This window comes from Cherax quadricarinatus, chromosome 42 (assembly GCF_038502225.1).
Source record: "Cherax quadricarinatus isolate ZL_2023a chromosome 42, ASM3850222v1, whole genome shotgun sequence".
In the NCBI taxonomy this organism is placed as follows: domain Eukaryota; kingdom Metazoa; phylum Arthropoda; class Malacostraca; order Decapoda; family Parastacidae; genus Cherax; species Cherax quadricarinatus.
In genome coordinates, this window is record NC_091333.1 from 5,317,469 (window position 1) to 5,338,126 (window position 20,658).

The 20,658-nt window shown below is 36.8% G+C and overlaps 1 protein-coding gene across 1 annotated transcript; it reads left to right on the forward strand.

The window, feature by feature from the left end:
* Positions 1-492: 492 nt before the first annotated feature.
* On the forward strand, positions 493-19,957 carry LOC128695611 (3-hydroxyisobutyrate dehydrogenase, mitochondrial). Its single transcript, XM_053786332.2, has 8 exons — positions 493-648; positions 4,977-5,068; positions 7,029-7,207; positions 8,091-8,212; positions 8,628-8,838; positions 11,544-11,670; positions 17,505-17,606; positions 18,872-19,957. Exons 1-8 carry the CDS (start codon positions 564-566, stop codon positions 18,956-18,958), a joined length of 1,005 nt encoding a protein of 334 aa, XP_053642307.1. The 5' UTR covers positions 493-563; the 3' UTR covers positions 18,959-19,957.
* Positions 19,958-20,658: the final 701 nt, after the last annotated feature.

The window sequence follows — 20,658 nt, forward strand, 5'->3', positions numbered from 1 at the left end:
TCTTTAACAGTAGTTCTGAATCAATTGGCAGTTAGAGGAGGACCTTACTATGCTTCAGGCAGTGAGTTCTAGATCATTGGACCTGGAGTATATCTGGCCTCTTGCATGCATTTTTTTTTTTTACACATATTGAGTGGGACTCGGGGTATGTCAAAGAGGTTTTTGTGGTCTTGTATTATATGTGTGTTCTGTTGCAGCTGTCAGGGTAAAAGAAGGAAGCTACTTATTATTATTATATTATTATTGTTATAATTATTATAATTTATTATTATTATTATTATCAGTATTGTTATCAAGATTATTATTGCTATTATTATTATTATTATTATTATTATTATTATTATTATTATTATTGTCATTAATGTTGTAGCTGTATAGCCCTTGTGGCTTAGCGCTTCTTTTTTATAATAATAATAATAATAATTAATGTAATATTAGTATTATTATTAAACTGTTGCCCCATTTAAGCAAAGAAAACAGCGATTAGAGAGACAGTCTGATGATGATGGAATAATGATGAATGATGATGATCAGTGGCAGCAAGACAGGAGGAGAGGTGGGACATGGCGTCTCCTACCACCTGGATTCCCCTATTTTCCAAGGGCTTTCGCCGAGCTGCGAGACTTCATTTGAGGCGTAACTTCTCAGGTAAAGTGATGAGGCCTTCCTCAGAGGATCTGTGTGTGTGTGAGTCTTGATGAGACACTCCAGTGTAACTACAATTATACCTATTAACTGTATGTAGCTACAATTATACCTATTAACTGTATGTAGCTACAATTATACCTATTAACTGTATGTAGCTACAATTATACCTATTAACTGTATGTAGCTACAATTATACCTATTAACTGTATGTAGCTACAATTATACCTATTAACTGTATGTAGCTACAATTATACCTATTAACTGTATGTAGCTACAATTATACCTATTAACTGTATGTAGCTACAATTATACCTATTAACTGTATGTAGCTACAATTATACCTATTAACTGTATGTAGCTACAATTATACCTATTAACTGTATGTAGCTACAATTATACCTATTAACTGTATGTAGCTACAATTATACCTATTAACTGTATGTAGCTACAATTATACCTATTAACTGTATGTAGCTACAATTATACCTATTAACTGTATGTAGCTACAATTATACCTATTAACTGTATGTAGCTACAATTATACCTATTAACTGTATGTAGCTACAATTATACCTATTAACTGTATGTAGCTACAATTATACCTATTAACTGTATGTAGCTACAATTATACCTATTAACTGTATGTAGCTACAATTATACCTATTAACTGTATGTAGCTACAATTATACCTATTAACTGTATGTAGCTACAATTATACCTATTAACTGTATGTAGCTACAATTATACCTATTAACTGTAAGTTTATGTAGATCAGGTACACGTAACTACAGTTATCATATATAGCGTAAATTACTTAAGATAACCAAAAAAAAGTCAGTAACTTATTGCATAGGATAACCATAGGAACGCTTGAAGCACTTGACTTAACAATATCTATTTACTACAAGTATATATACAAGGTATACAGACCATAGCTGACACCAGTGACATACTACTATATAGAATGCCACTTATGTAGAGCATTTTGGGCAAATTAGGGCAGTACTGTCCCAGGATGCGACCCACACCAGTCCACTAACACCCAGGTACCCATTTTAAACTGATGGGTGAACAGGGATAGGGACAAACATATCCCTAATGTTTTTCAGCCGTACCAGAGGAGACTCGAACCCCGGACCTCAGTGTGTGAGCTGAGTGCTCTAGTGATCGAGCTACGGGACACCTCGTATTCGCTGTAACGCAGGCGAGAGAGAGATATCGTAATCTACGCTTGAAAAATCCTAGAAGGAATGGTTCCAAATCTGCACACACAAATCACTCCCTATGAAATAAAAGACTGGGGCTGGCGGTGCAAAATACCCCAATGAAAAGTAGGGGAGCCATTGGTACAATAAGAGAACACAGTAAGTATCCAGGGCCCAAGACTGTTCAATAGCCTTCAACCATGCATAAGGGGAATCACCAAGAGGCCCCTGGCTGCCTTCGAGAGGGAACTGAACAGATGCTTAAAGTTGGTGCCGGATCAGCCGGGCTGTGGTTCATACGTTGGACTACGTGTGGCCAGCAGTAACAGCCTTGTTGATCAGGCCCTGATCCACTGGGAGGCCTGGTCATGGACTGGGCTGTAGGGGCATTGATTCCCAGAATACCCTCCAGGTAGACTCTGTGTATTACCTAGGATAACCCAAAAAAAAGTCACAGTGCCTGAAATCTACTGCATATTAAGTGACTTTCTTCTGAGTTTACACTTGTATCAAATTATATTTCTTATATCATTATATAAAAATAAATGTAGTCAGGAGGTTCCCTGATACAGGTGAGGAGCTCCTGTTTCAAGGCATTGGGGCAGAATGTGTACACTGAGAAGAGTATTTCCTCTCAGTTTGTGTGCAGAAAGTTTACTTTGCTCCCTAGTTTAGGGATTCAAATATATTCTTATGTGGTGGTGAAAAATGTTGGCAGCCTTAATGACCCTAGTGTAGTAGATTTAATCCACTCTCCATTAACCAACCCAAGGTATTGGAACTGCAGTAATTATGGAGCTCCTGTCCTATAGGTTTGGCGATAATTTATTCCAGAAAAAATGTCCAATATTAGGTTGGTTTTGTCATAGTCATTGTTTTATGTCTTGTGGCTCAGTTGAAAACTCACCAGTGTAGAGGCGGGGCCAGGAGCAGTGACTCGACCCCAGCAACCACAAATAGGTGAGCACTCATCTTGCATACTGAGTGTCCATGGTTTGATCTCCATAAGGTATACACAGTTACATTGATTATCATACATAGCATGTGTAGAGAACCAAGGATAACCCAAAAAAGTCAGTGACTTATTTCCATTGGGGTCCTTGAAGGGTGGAAACACCTGTTGTCCTGGCTCACTTATCAGTAAGTATCTGGGTGTTAGTTGACTATTGTGGGTCACATCCTGGGGAACAAGATTTGAGGAAATAAACAACAGTCCCCGATGCACTGAATTTAATGGGTTGTCCTTGGGGGTCGAACCCTCTCCTGGTTAAAAATCCAAACATATCATATCTTATACAAATCTGAAAATAAGGAACCTGACCAAAAAATAATCCAACCTCTTTAGTTTAAGGGTTGGTGTAAGTTCAGATGAAATTTATAATTTAAGACATCTGATGTTAATTGGTGTGTGCAGTGGACATTATTTTAGTTTTTGGTGCTGTATAGTCCTTGTGGCTTAGCGCTTCTTTTTGATTATAATAATAATTTAGTTTTTGGAAGTTGAAAAAAATTTTTTTGTGTATATTCTGTTTCAAGAATAAATTATTTAAAGACTATTTTTTTTTTTAAATCTTGCAGGCAACTAACCAAACCAAACACATCCTAATCCCCGCCTAATGTAATCAATAATAAAGCAACAGTGACACTCGCATTTTAGCTCAAATTCACTGTCTGCGAAAGTTATATTATGTGATAAAAGATAGTCACATGGCTTACTGAGAAGGGAGGGTAAATGGTTTACCTCCATCGATGACTGAATAAAATATTGGTATGATGAAACACTAAAGATGAGATTCTGTTCAGAATTTAACTTGGAAGATTAGCCATCCAGGTTAACTCAATAGTCAGTGCATCATTGGGGACTCTCCTGTGGGGGGCCTTTAATCATCTTCTCCAGGATCCAACCCACAACAGTTGGCTAGCACCTGGGTACCTGTTTACTCCTAGATGAACAGAGGCAGCAGGTGTAAGGAAACATGCTCAACATTTCACCCATGCCAGTGATCAATCCCGGTCCTTCAATGTGCGAGCTTAGGATACTGCCAACCAAGCCACGAGTTGCTTATTGGCTGGATGCAAGTATAAACTCCAGCATTATTTGTCTCATAAAAGTCTATTTGTGGCTAATATTTCCAAATAAACAAATTGAACAAGAAATATGAATTTTTCCTGGGGTATAGATAGCTTACAAAACTAAATATTAACCCTTAATGTTACTCTGCCAGCTGTAGATTCATTTACATTAGATTCATATTTGTTTACATTTGCTGTGATTGGCCTAACAGATCCATAAAAGTAATGAATCAAAAAATTTTGAACAAGGATCTAGCATGTTCCTCTTAATAATTGCTTAACAAAATTGCAGTTTTGAATTCAAGTTTAAAGCTATGCTAAGATCTCAAAAAGTTGCAATACAGTGGACCCCTGGTTTACGATATTATTTCATTCCAGAAGTATGTTCAGGTGCCAGTACTGAACGAATTTGTTCCCATAAGGAATATTGTGAATTAGATTAGTCCATTTCAGACCCCCAAACATACATGTACAAACGCACTTACATAAATACACTTACATAATTGGTCCCATTGGGAGGTGATCATAAAGCGGGGGTCCACTGTATTTTCTGAAGGACTAAAAGTATATATTAAACTTTTATTTTCTGATTTAGACTAAGTAGCATTTGCTAGATTTTATAGTACAGTACTGTAATACTGTACTTACAGGGTATGTTATGCTTAAAGTTTTCAGTAGCAAAGACTAGCTTGAGGCATGGGAATAGGAGAGCAGTCACAAGTAAATCATGTTCTTCCTACCCCAGTGGAAATTAGTTACTCTGTCTGACTTTTTGGGTTATCCTAGGTTCTTTACGCATATGCTGCTATGTATGATAATCTATGTAACTGTATTTGTGTTTACCTGAATAAACTTACTTATTCCCTTTTTCCTCCCAGCTCCACAAATCTAACTTGTATTTAAATATGTACATCCTGATCTGTCTCCCCTTTTACTCTGACATTATTGTTCTTTTTAAGCATACTGAGTTTATATCTAATCTAATATTTTGTTACATAATGTATAAGTGAATATAGCTTTTCTAATATTATATATGTATACTTTTTGCAGGTAGTGAGAGACAATGCAGCTCTCAAGCCAAAGTAGGTTTCATTGGACTAGGGAATATGGGTGGACCAATGGCAACCAACTTATTAAAGAAGGTGAGAGTTTGGTTTGTCTGTATGGTTTTTATTTTCTTTGTAATAGTTAATAAAATTGGAAATTAGTACCATTCAAAGAAACAAAATGACTTAAAAAAAATTCCTGCAATTTGGATTTCAGTTTGGATTTGGATTTCCAGTAGGCTTTTGATATTCCTCCCACCCCACTATCACAAGAATGACTAAGGAAACTACAAAATATTTGGAATATAAAGCAAACTATTAAAATGGATGGAAGATTATTTTTGGTTTAGGTAAAAATGAAAAGGGATAGGAGGAAAAATGTCCTCATGAGGGCATGTTACTAGTGGAGTCTTTCAGTTCTTAGCATATGATTCTAATTTCTATAAACGATTTTCCAGAGTGAATAAAATATATGTGCACACATAAAATGCATGATTGCAAATATTAAAAAATCACCAGTGAAAATAAATAAAACCAGAACACTTTCATGTGCTTACACAATCTTCAAAGATGTGTGTAAGCATATGAAGGCATTCTGGTTTTATTTTCTATTTTCACTGTGGTATTATTTCATATGTACACACACATCTGAATGAGAGACAAAATTCTCTGCCAACTAAGTAATAAAGAGACCTCTAGGTTTCTGTAAGAAGACTAGGCAAAAGTGAACAAGTGGAATGGTAGATGTATGATTGACTTTATTGCAGAAAAATGGCAGAAAAATTGGAATTGACAGAATTTACAAAATATTGAAAAGATTGAGCAAAGGGACTTTGGAGTAATTACAGCATAAAAAGCAACATAGATGTAATTGTAAGAAAATCATTTGTTTTACAGGCAGACTTCAAATAGCTTTCAGATACTTTTCGATGCTGTATCTAGATGGTGAAATGCTAAAGAAATTGTATATTATGTATGTCAGACTAAAACTGGTGTACTGCATGTAGTAGCACTGAGATGTCTGCATTAAAAAATGGGATAAATACTTATGACATGACAAAGGAATAGAGGTGGTACACTGTGCATATTCCACTTTATCTAAAATTAGGTAAGTATATATGTTCATTATGTGAAATGCAAAATTTTAAGATAACATTGTGTGCTTCAAATTTCACTTTGCTAGCTCTGTATTTTAACACAATAATAATAATTTATTTTGGTATGATACATTTTATACAAAGAAATATAATATGTAGTTGGGTGTACATGCCAGTATATGCTACTCTTTATTTGATGTTTCTATGGATTGTGGTTTTCTTAATTTTTTTTTTAACTAAGAACAATTTTTTTTATTAGTTTCTTCATGATCTTTACTTCTGATATGCTGTGAAATAAATGCATGATGATTTAGGACTTTAGGTTCTTTGCAAACTCAGTATAAGTTTGCAGACTCTTCATTTTACTTATTGTTAGCTGATTTTTTAAAATATATTGTATCAAGTAGTGATGGAATGATATCAAAATTTTTGCCAGTACCAATACCTTAAAAATTAACTGATAAGCGTTGATACTCAACTTTAGGCACAACAACAGCCATCAAGATTAACTTACACCCACTGGTATGTTAACACACACCTAGTATCAAGCAAGTTTTTTTATGCTGTAGGATCCTGTATTGCTTGTACTGACTTATAATGCAATGTTGCATATAGCTATGACTAGGTTATATGTAAAGAATACAAAATGAAACTTTTCACTTAAAATTTATACATGCACGTGAAAAGTAAGTAAGTCGTAAAATGTGTGTACATGCCTTTTTTGATATTTGTGCACAGTACAGTGTACATTTAGGGTAAAACTAAAGGGAGGATATTGTGGGTTGTTCGTGGGAAGAATGGAGTGAAGGAGTTTGAGAACTACTGTGCATGGGTTATCTCAAAATTTGTCTTATTCCATTTTGTTTTTATACAGCTGGTTATGGCATGATGTGTATAATTTTTCCAAAGTCTTGCTTGAAGATACTGATTGTTGCTCTTGATGTTTTGTATCTCCTCAGGGTCATAGTGTTGTGGCGTACGATGTTAGTCCTGAGGCTATGGAACGTTTAGAGGATGAAGGTGCAAGTATTGCAATGAGTCCAGCTGAAGTTGCAAGTAAAGTGGATAGTATCATCACCATGCTGCCTAACTCGCAGCATGTAAGATCGTGCTATACCGGAGAAAAAGGTGTTTTTGAGTAAGTGTTTTGTGAGGGGAGGGGATGGATGTAGTTGAAAGTTTGTGTATGAAACGGAGATATGAGAAAGTTTTGTACAATTAAATACTATATAACAGTTGCCACGCAAACAGTTGAATTTCTTATATGTGATGTAATTGAGATGAGCAGCTTCGTGACTTTCTTGTAAATTAAACCATAAAAGTCGTTGTGAAAAAGAGAGAAACGTCAGGGAAAACCTCAGTATTATATGTATAAATGTAGATAAATGCCATGTAGAGGAAACAGAAATAATGAGCAACATGAAGAATATATGACAGTGTTGAAAATAAATTTTAGACAAAAAATTGTTTCGAGGAGAGCATAGATTATATGTAATGAGAAACTTCACAGTAACCTTCAGATATATTTAATGTCTGTACATAAAATTGTATTACACAGGTCTAAATTATAGAAATACTGTATATAGAGTATTATATAAGTTATATCATGGAAGTCTAAAGCATGCTACTATATTGCTTTGAATTCTAAGAATTAAGAGTTATGAAGAAATACATTGAAAAAGATTGAAGAATAGATAGAAGGTTGTTAATGCTGTACCAGCATCAGGAAGAACAAGAACCAAGATTGTGAGCAAAAACAAAAAATGCAAAAAAAAATACTTAAGGTTTTCCTTAAGTAATGTTTTGGAATAGCAAAATGGGATTCAATAACAGGTTAAATGTTCACAGGTTATCTCTTAGTAAAAACTTTGGATAATCAAAAGCTGTGAATTTGTAGGAATAACTGTCCTGTATCATGTGTTGAATAGTCTTAAAGAGCATAGATTTATTTAAAATTTTGTGTGTATGTACCATTACACTGTATTATTGTTGGTGGTATAAATGTTTTTCAATACCAATAGATCAGTACAGCCTGGAACACTCATTGTGGACAGCAGCACCATTGATCCCAGTGTGTCCAAGGAGATGGCCGGCTCTGCTTTGAAGAAAGGTGCTGTCTTTATGGATGCCCCTGTGTCAGGAGGTTTGTTAGTCAGTCTGTTCTTGTACTTTGTTAATAGGAAGTCACACTTCCCACTTCTTGAATATGCTCCTTAATTGATGAAGCAATGAATTCAGAACGTTTTATATAAAAAAAGTATGTACTGTTTGCTTCTGACCTCTTAATGAACTTTGCTTAATCTCGTTCCTTGTTGTTTTCCTACTTGTGAAAAATGTCTATTAAGTAGTGATTATTTTAACCCAAAACATGTAAATGTGTACACATTGAACTGTTTAGATGAAAGCTATTATGTAGCTACTGCTCCTAAGGCATATATTCAGAAAGACTGCTGCTGTATAAATAACATCCGACACTATTAATTTAAAAAAAATATAATGTGGAATATACTCAGTGTATTTACTCTGTTTCATCGTGAAATTGTTTCATTGTCCTTCAGGTATAAATGCAGCCAAGGCTGGGACTCTTACATTCATGGTTGGAGGAGATGAAAAGGAATTTATGGCTGCAAAAGAACTATTATCTGCCATGGGCAAAAATATTATTTATTGTGGTGGAGTGGGAAATGGGCAAGCTGTTAAGATCTGCAACAACATGCTGTTAGCTATCTCTATGATCGGAACTGCTGAAACCATGAACCTTGGGATGAGGTAACGTACATTAATATTAAAGAAACTTGCTTAACTCTTTAAGGGCCCACAGGGTCCAAGAATTTTCCAAAAAATTTTTTTTCTTATGAAATGGTAGAATCTTTTTCTGAAGGTAATAAGACAAAAAGTACAAAATTTGATGGAAAATTGACGAAATTACATGTGAATTTTAATGCGTCAGCGATATTTACGCATTGGCGATTTTGCCCACTTTGACTCCTATTTTAGGCCAATTACATTATTCCAGTCGACCAAATTCTTAGCTATTTTGCTAGTATTACTTCCGTTTTATCAACTGAGCACAAGAAACTGCCCAGTCAACTATTTCAACTACCCAGTAAAGTGATCAGAAATTGGTAATTTGGATAATTTCACACAAAATTCAAAATATTCCAATTTCCAAATAGGGTCCAGAATAAACAATACAGGCATTCCTGGCACTAAAGTAACATTTCGTCTGTTTATTAGTTATGCTTCCAGGCTTTACGAATGAATTCCATTTTGATTTTTTATTCACAAAGAATTTTTATTATTTTTTTTTTTATTATCACACCGGCCGATTCCCACCAAGGCAGGGTGGCCCGAAAAAGAAAAACTTTCACCATCATTCACTCCATCACTGTCTTGCCAGAAGGGTGCTTTACACTACAGTTTTTAAACTGCAACATTAACACCCCTCCTTCAGAGTGCAGGCACTGTACTTCCCATCTCCAGAACTCAAGTCCGGCCTGCCGGTTTCCCTGAATCCCTTCATAAATGTTACTTTGCTCACACTCCAACAGCACGTCAAGTATTAAAAACCATTTGTCTCCATTCACTCCTATCAAACACGCTCACGCATGCCTGCTGGAAGTCCAAGCCCCTCGCACACAAAACCTCCTTTACCCCCTCCCTCCAACCCTTCCTAGGCCGACCCCTACCCCGCCTTCCTTCCACTACAGACTGATACACTCTTGAAGTCATTCTGTTTCGCTCCATTCTCTCTACATGTCCGAACCACCTCAACAAAAAGAATTTTTATTCACACCAAAAAAAAAAAAAAAAAAAAAAAAAAAAAATTTACTGTTATACAAAAATTTACTGTTATACACCAAAAAAAAAAAAAAAAAAATTTACTGTTATACAATATTGTAATAATTTTATAAATAATGTCAGTGCATTCGTGAACATATATTAGACCCACCAGGTAACATGTATTGGATGCGTGATATCATTTGTTTACTCTTGAACATCGGCAAATTCGAACATATCCGCTAATTTGAGCTCAATTTCATACTATTTTCAGTACTAAAACCAATCAAAATCCTCTCTATTTCTGTAATATATCTTCTATCAAATGAGACCAAGAAACCCTGAATGCAACCATAAAAACCATATGAAAATACATTGTAAAGTCTCTGGCTTAAAAACACGGTTCCAGCTTTTTTTTTTCTCGTGCACTGCTTGCTGCAGGATTTGTTTTATATGGTGCATACTTACCACATAGATCCATTCTCTCATATCTAGGCCCAAATTTACCACTCGCAGCTTATCTGAGTGAGCTGAGCTCTTGGTGTAGAACTACGGCTTGGACCCTATGGACAAGGCATAGAATTACGGCTTTGACTCTCAAAGGGTTAAAAGATGGATGAATACTGTTAATAATTGTAGTCTAGTATAGAGTAAACTTCATATACTAATAGGTGTATAGAGACAAAATGGAAAAAATATGACAAAATGTATAATGGATAGCTTAAACTAAATCAGAAACAATTTAAAAGAAGAATCGAGTTATTGTGGTATACGTATTTCTAAACAAGATTTTATTTGAATCTTACATTACATGCAAGTAGCTGATACTCGAGAAAGTGCCTTTTTGTTCTTTAAATTCTTGATCAATGATTGTATACATGACACAATGCACTTGTTAACCCTTTCACTATCTCCTATATAGATCTGTTACTGACACTGGTGTTGCTTATGTAGATCAACACCTTAAGCACATCACCCTCAAATATGCTGTGATTATTAAATTTTGGTCTAGATATGAGAGAATGGGTCTGTGTAGTGGATGTGCACAGCAAAAAAAAAAAAAAAAAAAAAAATCCTGCCCCATTTAGTACATGATGGGGTAAGCAAATCTTTGTCTTTGTTGTTTTAACATAGCTACTTTGAGGTGTTGTCTAGGGTGGTTTTTATGGTTTTATTGCCTGTTTCTTGGTATCAATTAATTGACTAAAAGATATTAGTGAAAGATGATTTTGGTCAATATCAGACTTGATATAGCTTGAAATAGGCCTCAGGTGTCAGAAATATTTAATTTTTTCATGATTTCCCTGAGAAAGGGTAGGCCTCCCTTTCAGCCCTAATCTGTTTTATAGATTTTTACTAGGTCTGCTTCAATTATTGGGACAGTCTAAACTATGACCAATCATTCTTGATTATATTTTTGGTGCCATTACCCTCGGAAAATGATTCTACCATTTCAGAAGATAACTTTTTTTTTTTTTTTTAAGTTGCAACTCTGTCAATACTTTTAATTTTGGGGGTCATGACAGTGAAAGAATTAAATTAGAAATTAGTAGTCATTAAGATGTTAATCTCATTTCAACAACTGGTGAATAGGATAATTATAAGTTTGTATTTTAAATATGATTATCCTCCTTAGGAAATGCTGTAAAGGGCTTTAGAACACTGGTTACTGTATGAAATGACCCCTGTTGCAGGTTAGGTCTAGAGGCAAAGCTGATGGCCAGCATTATTAATGCAGCTACTGGAAGGTGCTGGTCAAGTGAGCTTTACAATCCCGTCCCTGGGGTACTTGAAAATGTACCTTCCTCAAACAATTATGAGGTTTGTTCTAGTAAATAATCTTTTAGATGATTTATATTAAAACCTAAATTTTGCACTTAAGAATGTAACAGTATGAAAATGTAATTGTACTTATGAGTTGTAGTTGAAACTGTACTGTTAGTGCAGAGATAAAATGCTCGCCTTATGACTTTTGCACTGGGAGTTTGCAGTCCTTACAATTCCTCCCTCTTCATGACTTTGTTCTTGGTTAAAATATTACTCTTTTTATAATGGATTGATAGACGTGAGAATAGGATGACCAAGAGCATAAATCATGATGGAAGGAAGGAGATCATTGCAGGAAAGGTTGGATGGAAGGGTACCAGGGACTTGAGCATTCAGGAGGCTTGTGTGTGTGTTATACCTGCACACACACACACACCGCTGCCTGGTGTACGACCAAGCCTCACGGTAGATCAGGGCCTGATCAACCAGGCTGTTACTGCTGGCTGCACATAAACCGACTTATGAACCACAGCCCAGCTGGTCAGGTACTGACTTTAGGTGCCGTTCCAGCTCCTTGAAGACAGCCAACCCAGTAATCTCCCTTATGTATGCTGGGATGCAATTGAACAGGCTTGGACACCTGACACTTATTGTGTTGTCTCTTGGCATACTCGTGGTGCCTCTACATTGCCTGCCAAGTCTTTTGCTTTCATAGGGAGCGAGTTCTGTGTGCAGATCTGGAACTAGTCCATCTTGGATTTTCCAATTGTATATTATCACGTATCTTTCTTATCTGCATTCTAGGGAGTACAAATCAAGGGACTTCAACCATTCCCAATAATGTAGGTACTTTATATTTACATGTGCCATAAAAGTTCTCTGTATATTATCAAGGACTACAATTTTGCCTGCCTTGAAAGGGGCTGTTAGTGTACAGCAGTATTCCAGCCTAGAGGGAAAAGCAATTTGAAGAGAATCATCATGGGCTTGGCATCTCTGGTTTTGAAGGTTCTCATTATCCATCCTATCATTTTCCTAGCAGATGGGTAGATACATTGTGGTGATCTTTCAAAGTGAGATTCTCTGACATTGTCACTTCGTCCTTCACGTTAGTTTTCGCTCTATTGTGTGGTTGGAATTTGTTTTATGCTCCAATCCAGCTTTTATTTCCTTGAGTTTTCCATAGCAGAGTAATTGAAATTTGTCTTCATTGAACTTCATATTTTTTCTACTGCCCATTTAAAGTGTTGGTTAATGTCCGCTTAGAGATTTGCAGTGTCTTTGATGGACGACACTGTCATCCATCAAATTTTGGTTATATTTTATTATTATTTTTTTTATTATCACACCGGCCGATTCCCACCAAGGCAGGGTGGCCCGAAAAAGAAAAACTTTCACCATCATTCACTCCATCACTGTCTTGCCAGAAGGGTGCTTTACACTACAGTTTTTAAACTGCAACATTAACACCCCTCCTTCAGAGTGCAGGCACTGTACTTCCCATCTCCAGGACTCAAGTCCGGCCTGCCGGTTTCCCTGAATCCCTTCATAAATGTTACTTTGCTCACACTCCAACAGCACGTCAAGTATTAAAAACCATTTGTCTCCATTCACTCCTATCAAACACGCTCACGCATGCCTGCTGGAAGTCCAAGCCCCTCGCACACAAAACCTCCTTTACCCCCTCCCTCCAACCCTTCCTAGGCCGACCCCTACCCCGCCTTCCTTCCACTACAGACTGATACACTCTTGAAGTCATTCTGTTTCGCTCCATTCTCTCTACATGTCCGAACCACCTCAACAACCCTTCCTCAGCCCTCTGGACAACAGTTTTGGTAATCCCGCACCTCCTCCTAACTTCCAAACTACGAATTCTCTGCATTATATTCACACCACACATTGCCCTCAGACATGACATCTCCACTGCCTCCAGCCTTCTCCTCGCTGCAACATTCATCACCCACGCTTCACACCCATATAAGAGCGTTGGTATCATCAGTAAAAGAAGACATACATCTCTGTCAGATATGAGGATGAGGAAAAGGATGTGAGTGAGCACTGTACCTTGTGGCACAGTTTTTTTCACTGTAGCTGCCTCTGACTTTGCTCTGTTGTCTATTAATCGTTGTGTTTTATTTGTTAGGAAGTTATAGATCCATCTACCCACTTTCCTTGTTATTCGTTTGACATGCATTTTGTGTGCTATTACCCCATGACTGCACTTGTCAAAGGCTTTCTGCATTTTGTTTGTCTTCCAGAGCATCCAAGACCATGTCATGATGGTCCAGTAGTTGTGGGAGGTAGGAGTGACCTGCTTTAAACCCATGCTGTTTGGAATATTAGCAAAGTAACATTTATGAAGGGATTTAAAAGAAACTGGTTAGCTGGACTTAGTCATCAAGAGGGGAAGTACAGTGCCTGCACTCTGAAGGAGGGGTGGGGATGTTGTAGTTCATTTGAATTGTGTTGTTAGAACACTTCTTTCAAGATGGCTATTAAATGATTGATGGCAGTTTTCTTTTCACCCTACCATGGTGGGAGGGTTGGAGATATTTGCACTTTTGAGGGGCATCTGCACTGTAGTGTATGTGTGCCTCTGGCAAGAGTGATGGAGTGAACAGTGGTGAGAGGTTTTTTGGGTCACCCTACCTTAGTGGGAGATGGCCATTGTGTTGAAAAAAAAAAATATTTATTTATTTATTTATTTAACAGAATGGCCATCTCCCACTAAGGTAGGGTGACCCAAAAAAACACTCTCACCACTGTTCACTCCATCACTCTTGCCAGAAGCACACATACACTACAGAGGGACTATAAATGTATTAATTCAAGGATTATGTGGAGTAAAATAAAGATTGGATGTGAAAAGTGGGTTATAGTAAGTGTGTATGCACCTGGAGAAGAAAGAATTGTAGAGGAGAGAGAGAGATTTTGGGAAATGTTGAGTGAATGCATGGGGAGTTTTGAATCAAGTGTGAGAGTAATGGTGGTTGGAGATTTCAGTGCTAAAGTGGGTAAAAATGCTATGGAGGGAGTAGTAGGTAAATTTGGGGTGCCAGGGGTAAATGTAAATGGGGAGCCTTTAATTGAGCTATGTGTAGAAAGAGATTTGGTAATAAGTAATACATATTTTATGAAAAAGAGGATAAATAAATATACAAGGTATGATGTAGCACATAATGAAAGTAGTTTGTTTGATTATGTATTGGTGGATAAAAGGTTGATGGGTAGGCTCCAGGATGTACATGTTTATAGAGGGGCAACTGATATATCGGATCATTATTTAGTTGTAGCTACAGTTAGAGTAAGAGGTAGATGGGAAAAGAGGAAGGTGGCAACAACAAGTAAGAGGGAGGTGAAGGTGTATAAACTAAGGGAGGAGGAAGTTCGGGGGAGATATAAGCGACTGTTGGCAGAAAGGTGGGCTAGTGCAAAGATGAGTAGTGGGGGGGGGGGGTTGAAGAGGGTTGGAATAGTTTTAAAAATGCAGTATTAGAATGTGGGGCAGAAGTTTGTGGTTATAGGAGGGTGGGAGCAGGTGGAAAGAGGAGTGATTGGTGGAAGGATGAAGTAAAGGGTGTGATAAAAGAGAAAAAGTTAGCTTATGAGAGGTTTTTCAAAGCAGAAGTGTTATAAGAAGAGCAGAGTATATGGAGAGTAAAAGAAAGGTGAAGAGAGTGGTGAGAGAGTGCAAAAGGAGAGCAGATGATAGTGGGAGAGGCACTATCAAGAAATTTTAATGAAAATAAGAAAAAATTTTGGAGTGAGTTACACAAGTTAAGAAAGCCTAGGGAAAGTATGGATTTGTCAGTTAAAAACAGAGTAGGGGAGTTAGTAGATGGGGAGAGGGAGGTATTAGGTAGATGGCGAGAATATTTTGAGGAACTTTTAAATGTTGAGGAAGAAAGGGAGGCGGTAATTTCCTGCACTGGTCAGGGAGGTATACCATCTTTTAGGAGTGAAGAAGAGCAGAATGTAAGTGTGGGGGAGGTACGCGAGGCATTACGTAGAATGAAAGGGGGTAAAGCAGCTGGAACTGATGGGATCATGACAGAAATGTTAAAAGCAGGGGGATATATAGTGTTGGAGTGGTTGGTACTTTTGTTTAATAAACGTATGAAAGAGGGGAAGGTACCTAGGGATTGGCGGAGAGCATGTATAGTCCCTTTATATAAAGGGAAAGGGGACAAAAGAGATTGTAAAAATTATAGAGGAATAAGTTTATTGAGCATACCAGGAAAAGTGTACGGTAGGGTTATAATTGAAAGAATTATAGGTAAGACAGTGTAGGATTGCGGATGAGCAAGGAGGTTTCAGAGTGGGTAGGGGATGTGTAGATCAAGTGTTTACATTGAAGCATATATGTGAACAGTATTTAGATAAAGGTAGGGAAGTTTTTATTGCATTTATGGATTTAGAAAAGGCATATGATAGAGTGGATAGGGGAGCAATGTGGCAGATGTTGCAAGTATATGGAATAGGTGGCAAGTTACTAAATGCTGTAAAGAGTTTTTATGAGGATAGTGAGGCTCAGGTTAGGGTGTGTAGAAGAGAGGAAGACTACTTCCCGGTAAAAGTAGGTCTTAGACAGGGATGTGTAGTGTCACCATGGTTGTTTAATATATTTATAGATGGGGTTGTAAAAGAAGTAAATGCTAGGGTGTTCGGGAGAGGGGTGGGATTAAATTATGGGGAATCAAATTCAAAATGGGAATTAACACAGTTACTTTTTGCTGATGATACTGTGCTTATGGGAGATTCTAAAGAAAAATTGCAAAGGTTAGTGGATGAGTTTGGGAATTTGTGTAAAGGTAGAAAGTTGAAAGTGAACATATAAAAGAGTAAGGTGATGAGGGTATCAAATGATTTAGATAAAGAAAAATTGGATATCAAATTGGGGAGGAGGAGTATGGAAGAAGTGAATGTTTTCAGATACTTGGGAGTTGACGTGTCGGCGGATGGATTTATGAAGGATGAGGTTAATCATAGAATTGATGAGGGGAAAAAAGGTGAGTGGTGCATTGAGGTATATGTGGAGTGAAAAAACGTTATCTATGGAGGCAAAGAAGGGAATGTATGAAAGTATAGTAGTACCAACACTCTTATATGGGTGTGAAGCTTGGGTGGTAAATGCAGCAGCGAGGAGACGGTTGGAGGCAGTGGAGATGTCCTGTCTAAGGGCAATGTGTGGTGTAAATATGCAGAAAATTTGGAGTGTGGAAATTAGGAAAAGGTGTGGAGTTAATAAAAGTATTAGTCAGAGGGCAGAAGAGGGGTTGTTGAGGTGGTTTGGTCATTTAGAGAGAATGGATCAAAGTAGAATGACATGGAAAGCATATAAATCTATAGGGGAAGGAAGGCGGGGTAGGGGTCGTCCTCGAAAGGGTTGGAGAGAGGGGGTAAAGGAGGTTTTGTGGGTAAGGGGCTTGGACTTCCAGCAAGCGTGCGTGAGCGTGTTAGATAGGAGTGAATGGAGACGAATGGTACTTGGGACCTGACGATCTGTTGGAGTGTGAGCAGGGTAATATTTAGTGAAGGGATTCAGGGAAACCGGTTATTTTCATATAGTCGGACTTGAGTCCTGGAAATGGGAAGTACAATGCCTGCACTTTAAAGGAGGGGTTTGGGATATTGGCAGTTTGGAGGGATATGTTGTGTATCTTTATACGTATATGCTTCTAAACTGTTGTATTCTGAGCACCTCTGCAAAAACAGTGATTATGTGTGAGTGAGGTGAAAGTGTTGAATGATGATGAAAGCATTTTCTTTTTGGGGATTTTCTTTCTTTTTTGGGTCACCCTGCCTCGGTGGGAGACGGCCGACTTGTTGAAAAAAAAAAAAATATATATATATGTATATATGATTTTTTAATGTCATGTTTAAAACAGGGTGGCTTTGGAACAGCACTGATGGCAAAGGATCTGGGTCTAGCTCAGGATGCAGCAACTAAGAGTCTCACCCCAACTCCTTTGGGCTCTCTTGCTCATCAGGTTAGCCGAGTCATATGCAACATGTTACATTACAGTACAGGTATGGTGATATCACTCACTCATATTTCTTCCAGAGTCGAATAATATTTCAGTTTTGGAATGCTCAAAATTAAGTTTTTTTTTTTTTTTTGAATAAGAAATACTGTCTCCTATCCCTTCACACCTCATTCTTGGCACTACTTTTTTTCTTTTCTTCATTAAAAGGATGCAAAAAAAGCAAATAAGACCATTTTCTTTGTACCACTAGCATAGATACCACAAGGTCATGGTTGTATATTAATCAGTAGGTGTCAAAAGATGCTAGAAAGTATTTCTTTACCAATAGCGGTAACTTGTTGGAATAGGCTGCAAGAAAAAGTATAGTAGTACTGTTTGTGCTACAACCATGGAAAACTAAAAGAAAACATAACAAATTAAACACTGAAGATGGGAATGTAGTAAAGCATCTGTAACTGCAAATGGGTAATCACACACAGCACCACCAATTCTGGTGCAGTGGAGAAACTTCTTGTTGCCTTAGAATCTTCCTCATATGATTATACATTTGTCTCGAGAGATGCTCTCGGCGCAATTTTTTTAAGTATGACAAGTATGGTTGTATTTTTTTACTCATCAGTTTTCCAGGCTAAGAGCTGTTGTTTTTACCTTGCCTCATTTCAAATCCCAGCTGTATCTAAGGTAAAATACTTTATTGCCTGTGATGTGACCCACAACAGTGTACTAATACATATGTACCTTCATACTTCTAGATGAATAAGGACAGCAGGTGTAAGAAAGCATGCCACCCATTTCCACCTATGCCAGGAATTGAACCACAAACCCTCAGTACATGAGCCAAGTTTGCTCCCAACCAAGCCACAGGACAATTTGGCAGTATTACTACTAAAGTGGAAGGAGAATCTTGAGACAAGATTATAACTCAAGATTATAAACTGGAGATCTTTGAACCTGTTGAAATAATATGTAAATGTTGTGTAATTGACCACTTTGTCATTAGCTGCCTTTCTTGTTGAACATGTGATTTTATTTAATCACACAAGAATACAATTTTATGTCTAGTTTATAAGTAGTTTTAAGCCTTATGATTAGTTGTCCGAAATGCATTGCTTAATTAGTGGCATTTTTTGGTTCCTACTATTTTTACTTATGTATCTACCTATGTATCTACATTATCTGTTTGCCCACAGAAATAAAGCATTATTATAAAAAAATAAAATCCATGTGTGAAAGGGTTAATAATAAATAGATGTTTCAAATATTTTCAGATTTACCGAGTGATGTGCAACTCTGGTTTAGCTGAGAAGGACTTTTCATCAATTTTCCAGTTTCTTCAGGAACAGAACTCTAAATGAGTGAATTGTTTTAGTAGGGGATGGTAAGTATTGTATCTGAGGGCTGATTCACTGTACAGAATAATAGCATATATCACTGTTCATTACATTCTAAAGATTACTTAATATTTGAACTGTTCCTAGTGATTGTGGCCAAGCACAAAAAAACTAAGTATTAAATTTTTGTCTACAGTTCCCCATTTTATGTATGTTACTTTTCTGGTTTTCTTGAGCCTCTCATTATGAAACCCATTTAAAGTATATATTATCTTAGTTTCTCATTTGACAGTGCTAGTCCTATTGTTTCCTATTGCTCTACAGTACATATTTAAGTATTTACCTGTATTAACTAGTGTTTTATTTATTAATTAAAAAGTCAGTATATTTTCCACATAAAATTTTATAATTTTTAGTACATGTAACCAATTTGTAGAGACAAGTATTCCTGTTGGCCCATTTTTTTCTTCCATGTAAAGAGTCTTCTAATTTTTCTTTAACATTAACTTTCATGTGCATTTCATCATTCTTGTACTTTGTGGATGGTTGTCTTGTATATTTAAGAAAGGGATAATTATTTTAAAGAAATTCAGCTACCACCTACTTTTGTATTCTTAAGTGAGGCTGTCCATGCCACAGGTACATCAATGACAAAAGTAAAAACGTTAGAGAAAACACACAAATTTTGTGATTTTAAAATTGGTATAAGGTAACTTTTGAGCTAGTGATCCCCTCGAGGGAGGTGCCCTGATGCCGGTGAAGGTCTCTTGATCCAAGGAGCTGGACATGTCTTCCCCTTCCCGGATTGAACCTGAATACTTCCATTCCTTAGTTGCTATGTGACCCCTCTTTGAGCTTAAGAGTTTTTTCCTGATTGAAACAAAATGAACTATTGGTAGAGTATGGCTTCAGTCAGCTAGTGGTGGAAAAAATACATTCATCAAAATAATGAATTTTGGCAGCTTTTGTTTGTTAATAATTAAATGTGAATAGTAATACCAGTGAAATATATTGTAATGTGAGGCATGGTTTTCATTGCTTCCTCAAAATATTGCCATACTGGCCTAACAAATTTAAAAATAAAATATTAGTGATATAAAATGTTCATGTATTTACATTTCTCATTTCCTCAAATTAGCATTGTAATTGATATGCACCTAACTTTAAAAAATTAATACTTGGAGAGGGTTCCGGGGGGTCAACACCCCTGGGGCCCGATCTGTGACCAGGCCTCATCAAGAATTAAGTTGAACATTAAAATGGTATAAAATACCGACAGGTTGTTAGGTAAGACACATATGCAACAGTTAGGTATCTTTATTATGAAACGTTTCGCCTACACAGTAGGCTTCTTCAGTCAAGTACAGAAAAGTTGATAGAAGCAGAAAATACTTGAAGACGATGTAATCAGTCCATCACCCTTAAAGTTTTGAGGTGGTCAGTCCCTCAGTCTGGAGAAGAGCATTGTTCCATAGTATGAAACAATGGAACAATGCTCTTCTCCAGACTGAGGGACTGACCACCTCAAAACTTTAAGGGTGATGGACTGATTACATCGTCTTCAAGTATCTTCTGCTTCTATCAACTTTTCTGTACTTGACTGAAGAAGCCTACTGTGTAGGCGAAACATTTCATAATAAAGATACCTAACTGTTGCATATGTGTCTTACCTAACAAGAATTAAGTTGTAAAGTGTGTATGAATTTAAAATTTCAGTTTAAATT

Bases quoted from the DNA above. Each gene is read 5' to 3' on its own strand.
- LOC128695611 (XM_053786332.2), top strand. From the start codon at position 564: ATGGCGTCTCCTACCACCTGGATTCCCCTATTTTCCAAGGGCTTTCGC. The intron at 5,069-7,028 runs GTGAGAGTTTGG...GTATCTCCTCAG, and splicing joins CAACCAACTTATTAAAGAAG to GGTCATAGTGTTGTGGCGTA. The intron at 7,208-8,090 runs GTAAGTGTTTTG...CAATACCAATAG, and splicing joins GGAGAAAAAGGTGTTTTTGA to ATCAGTACAGCCTGGAACAC.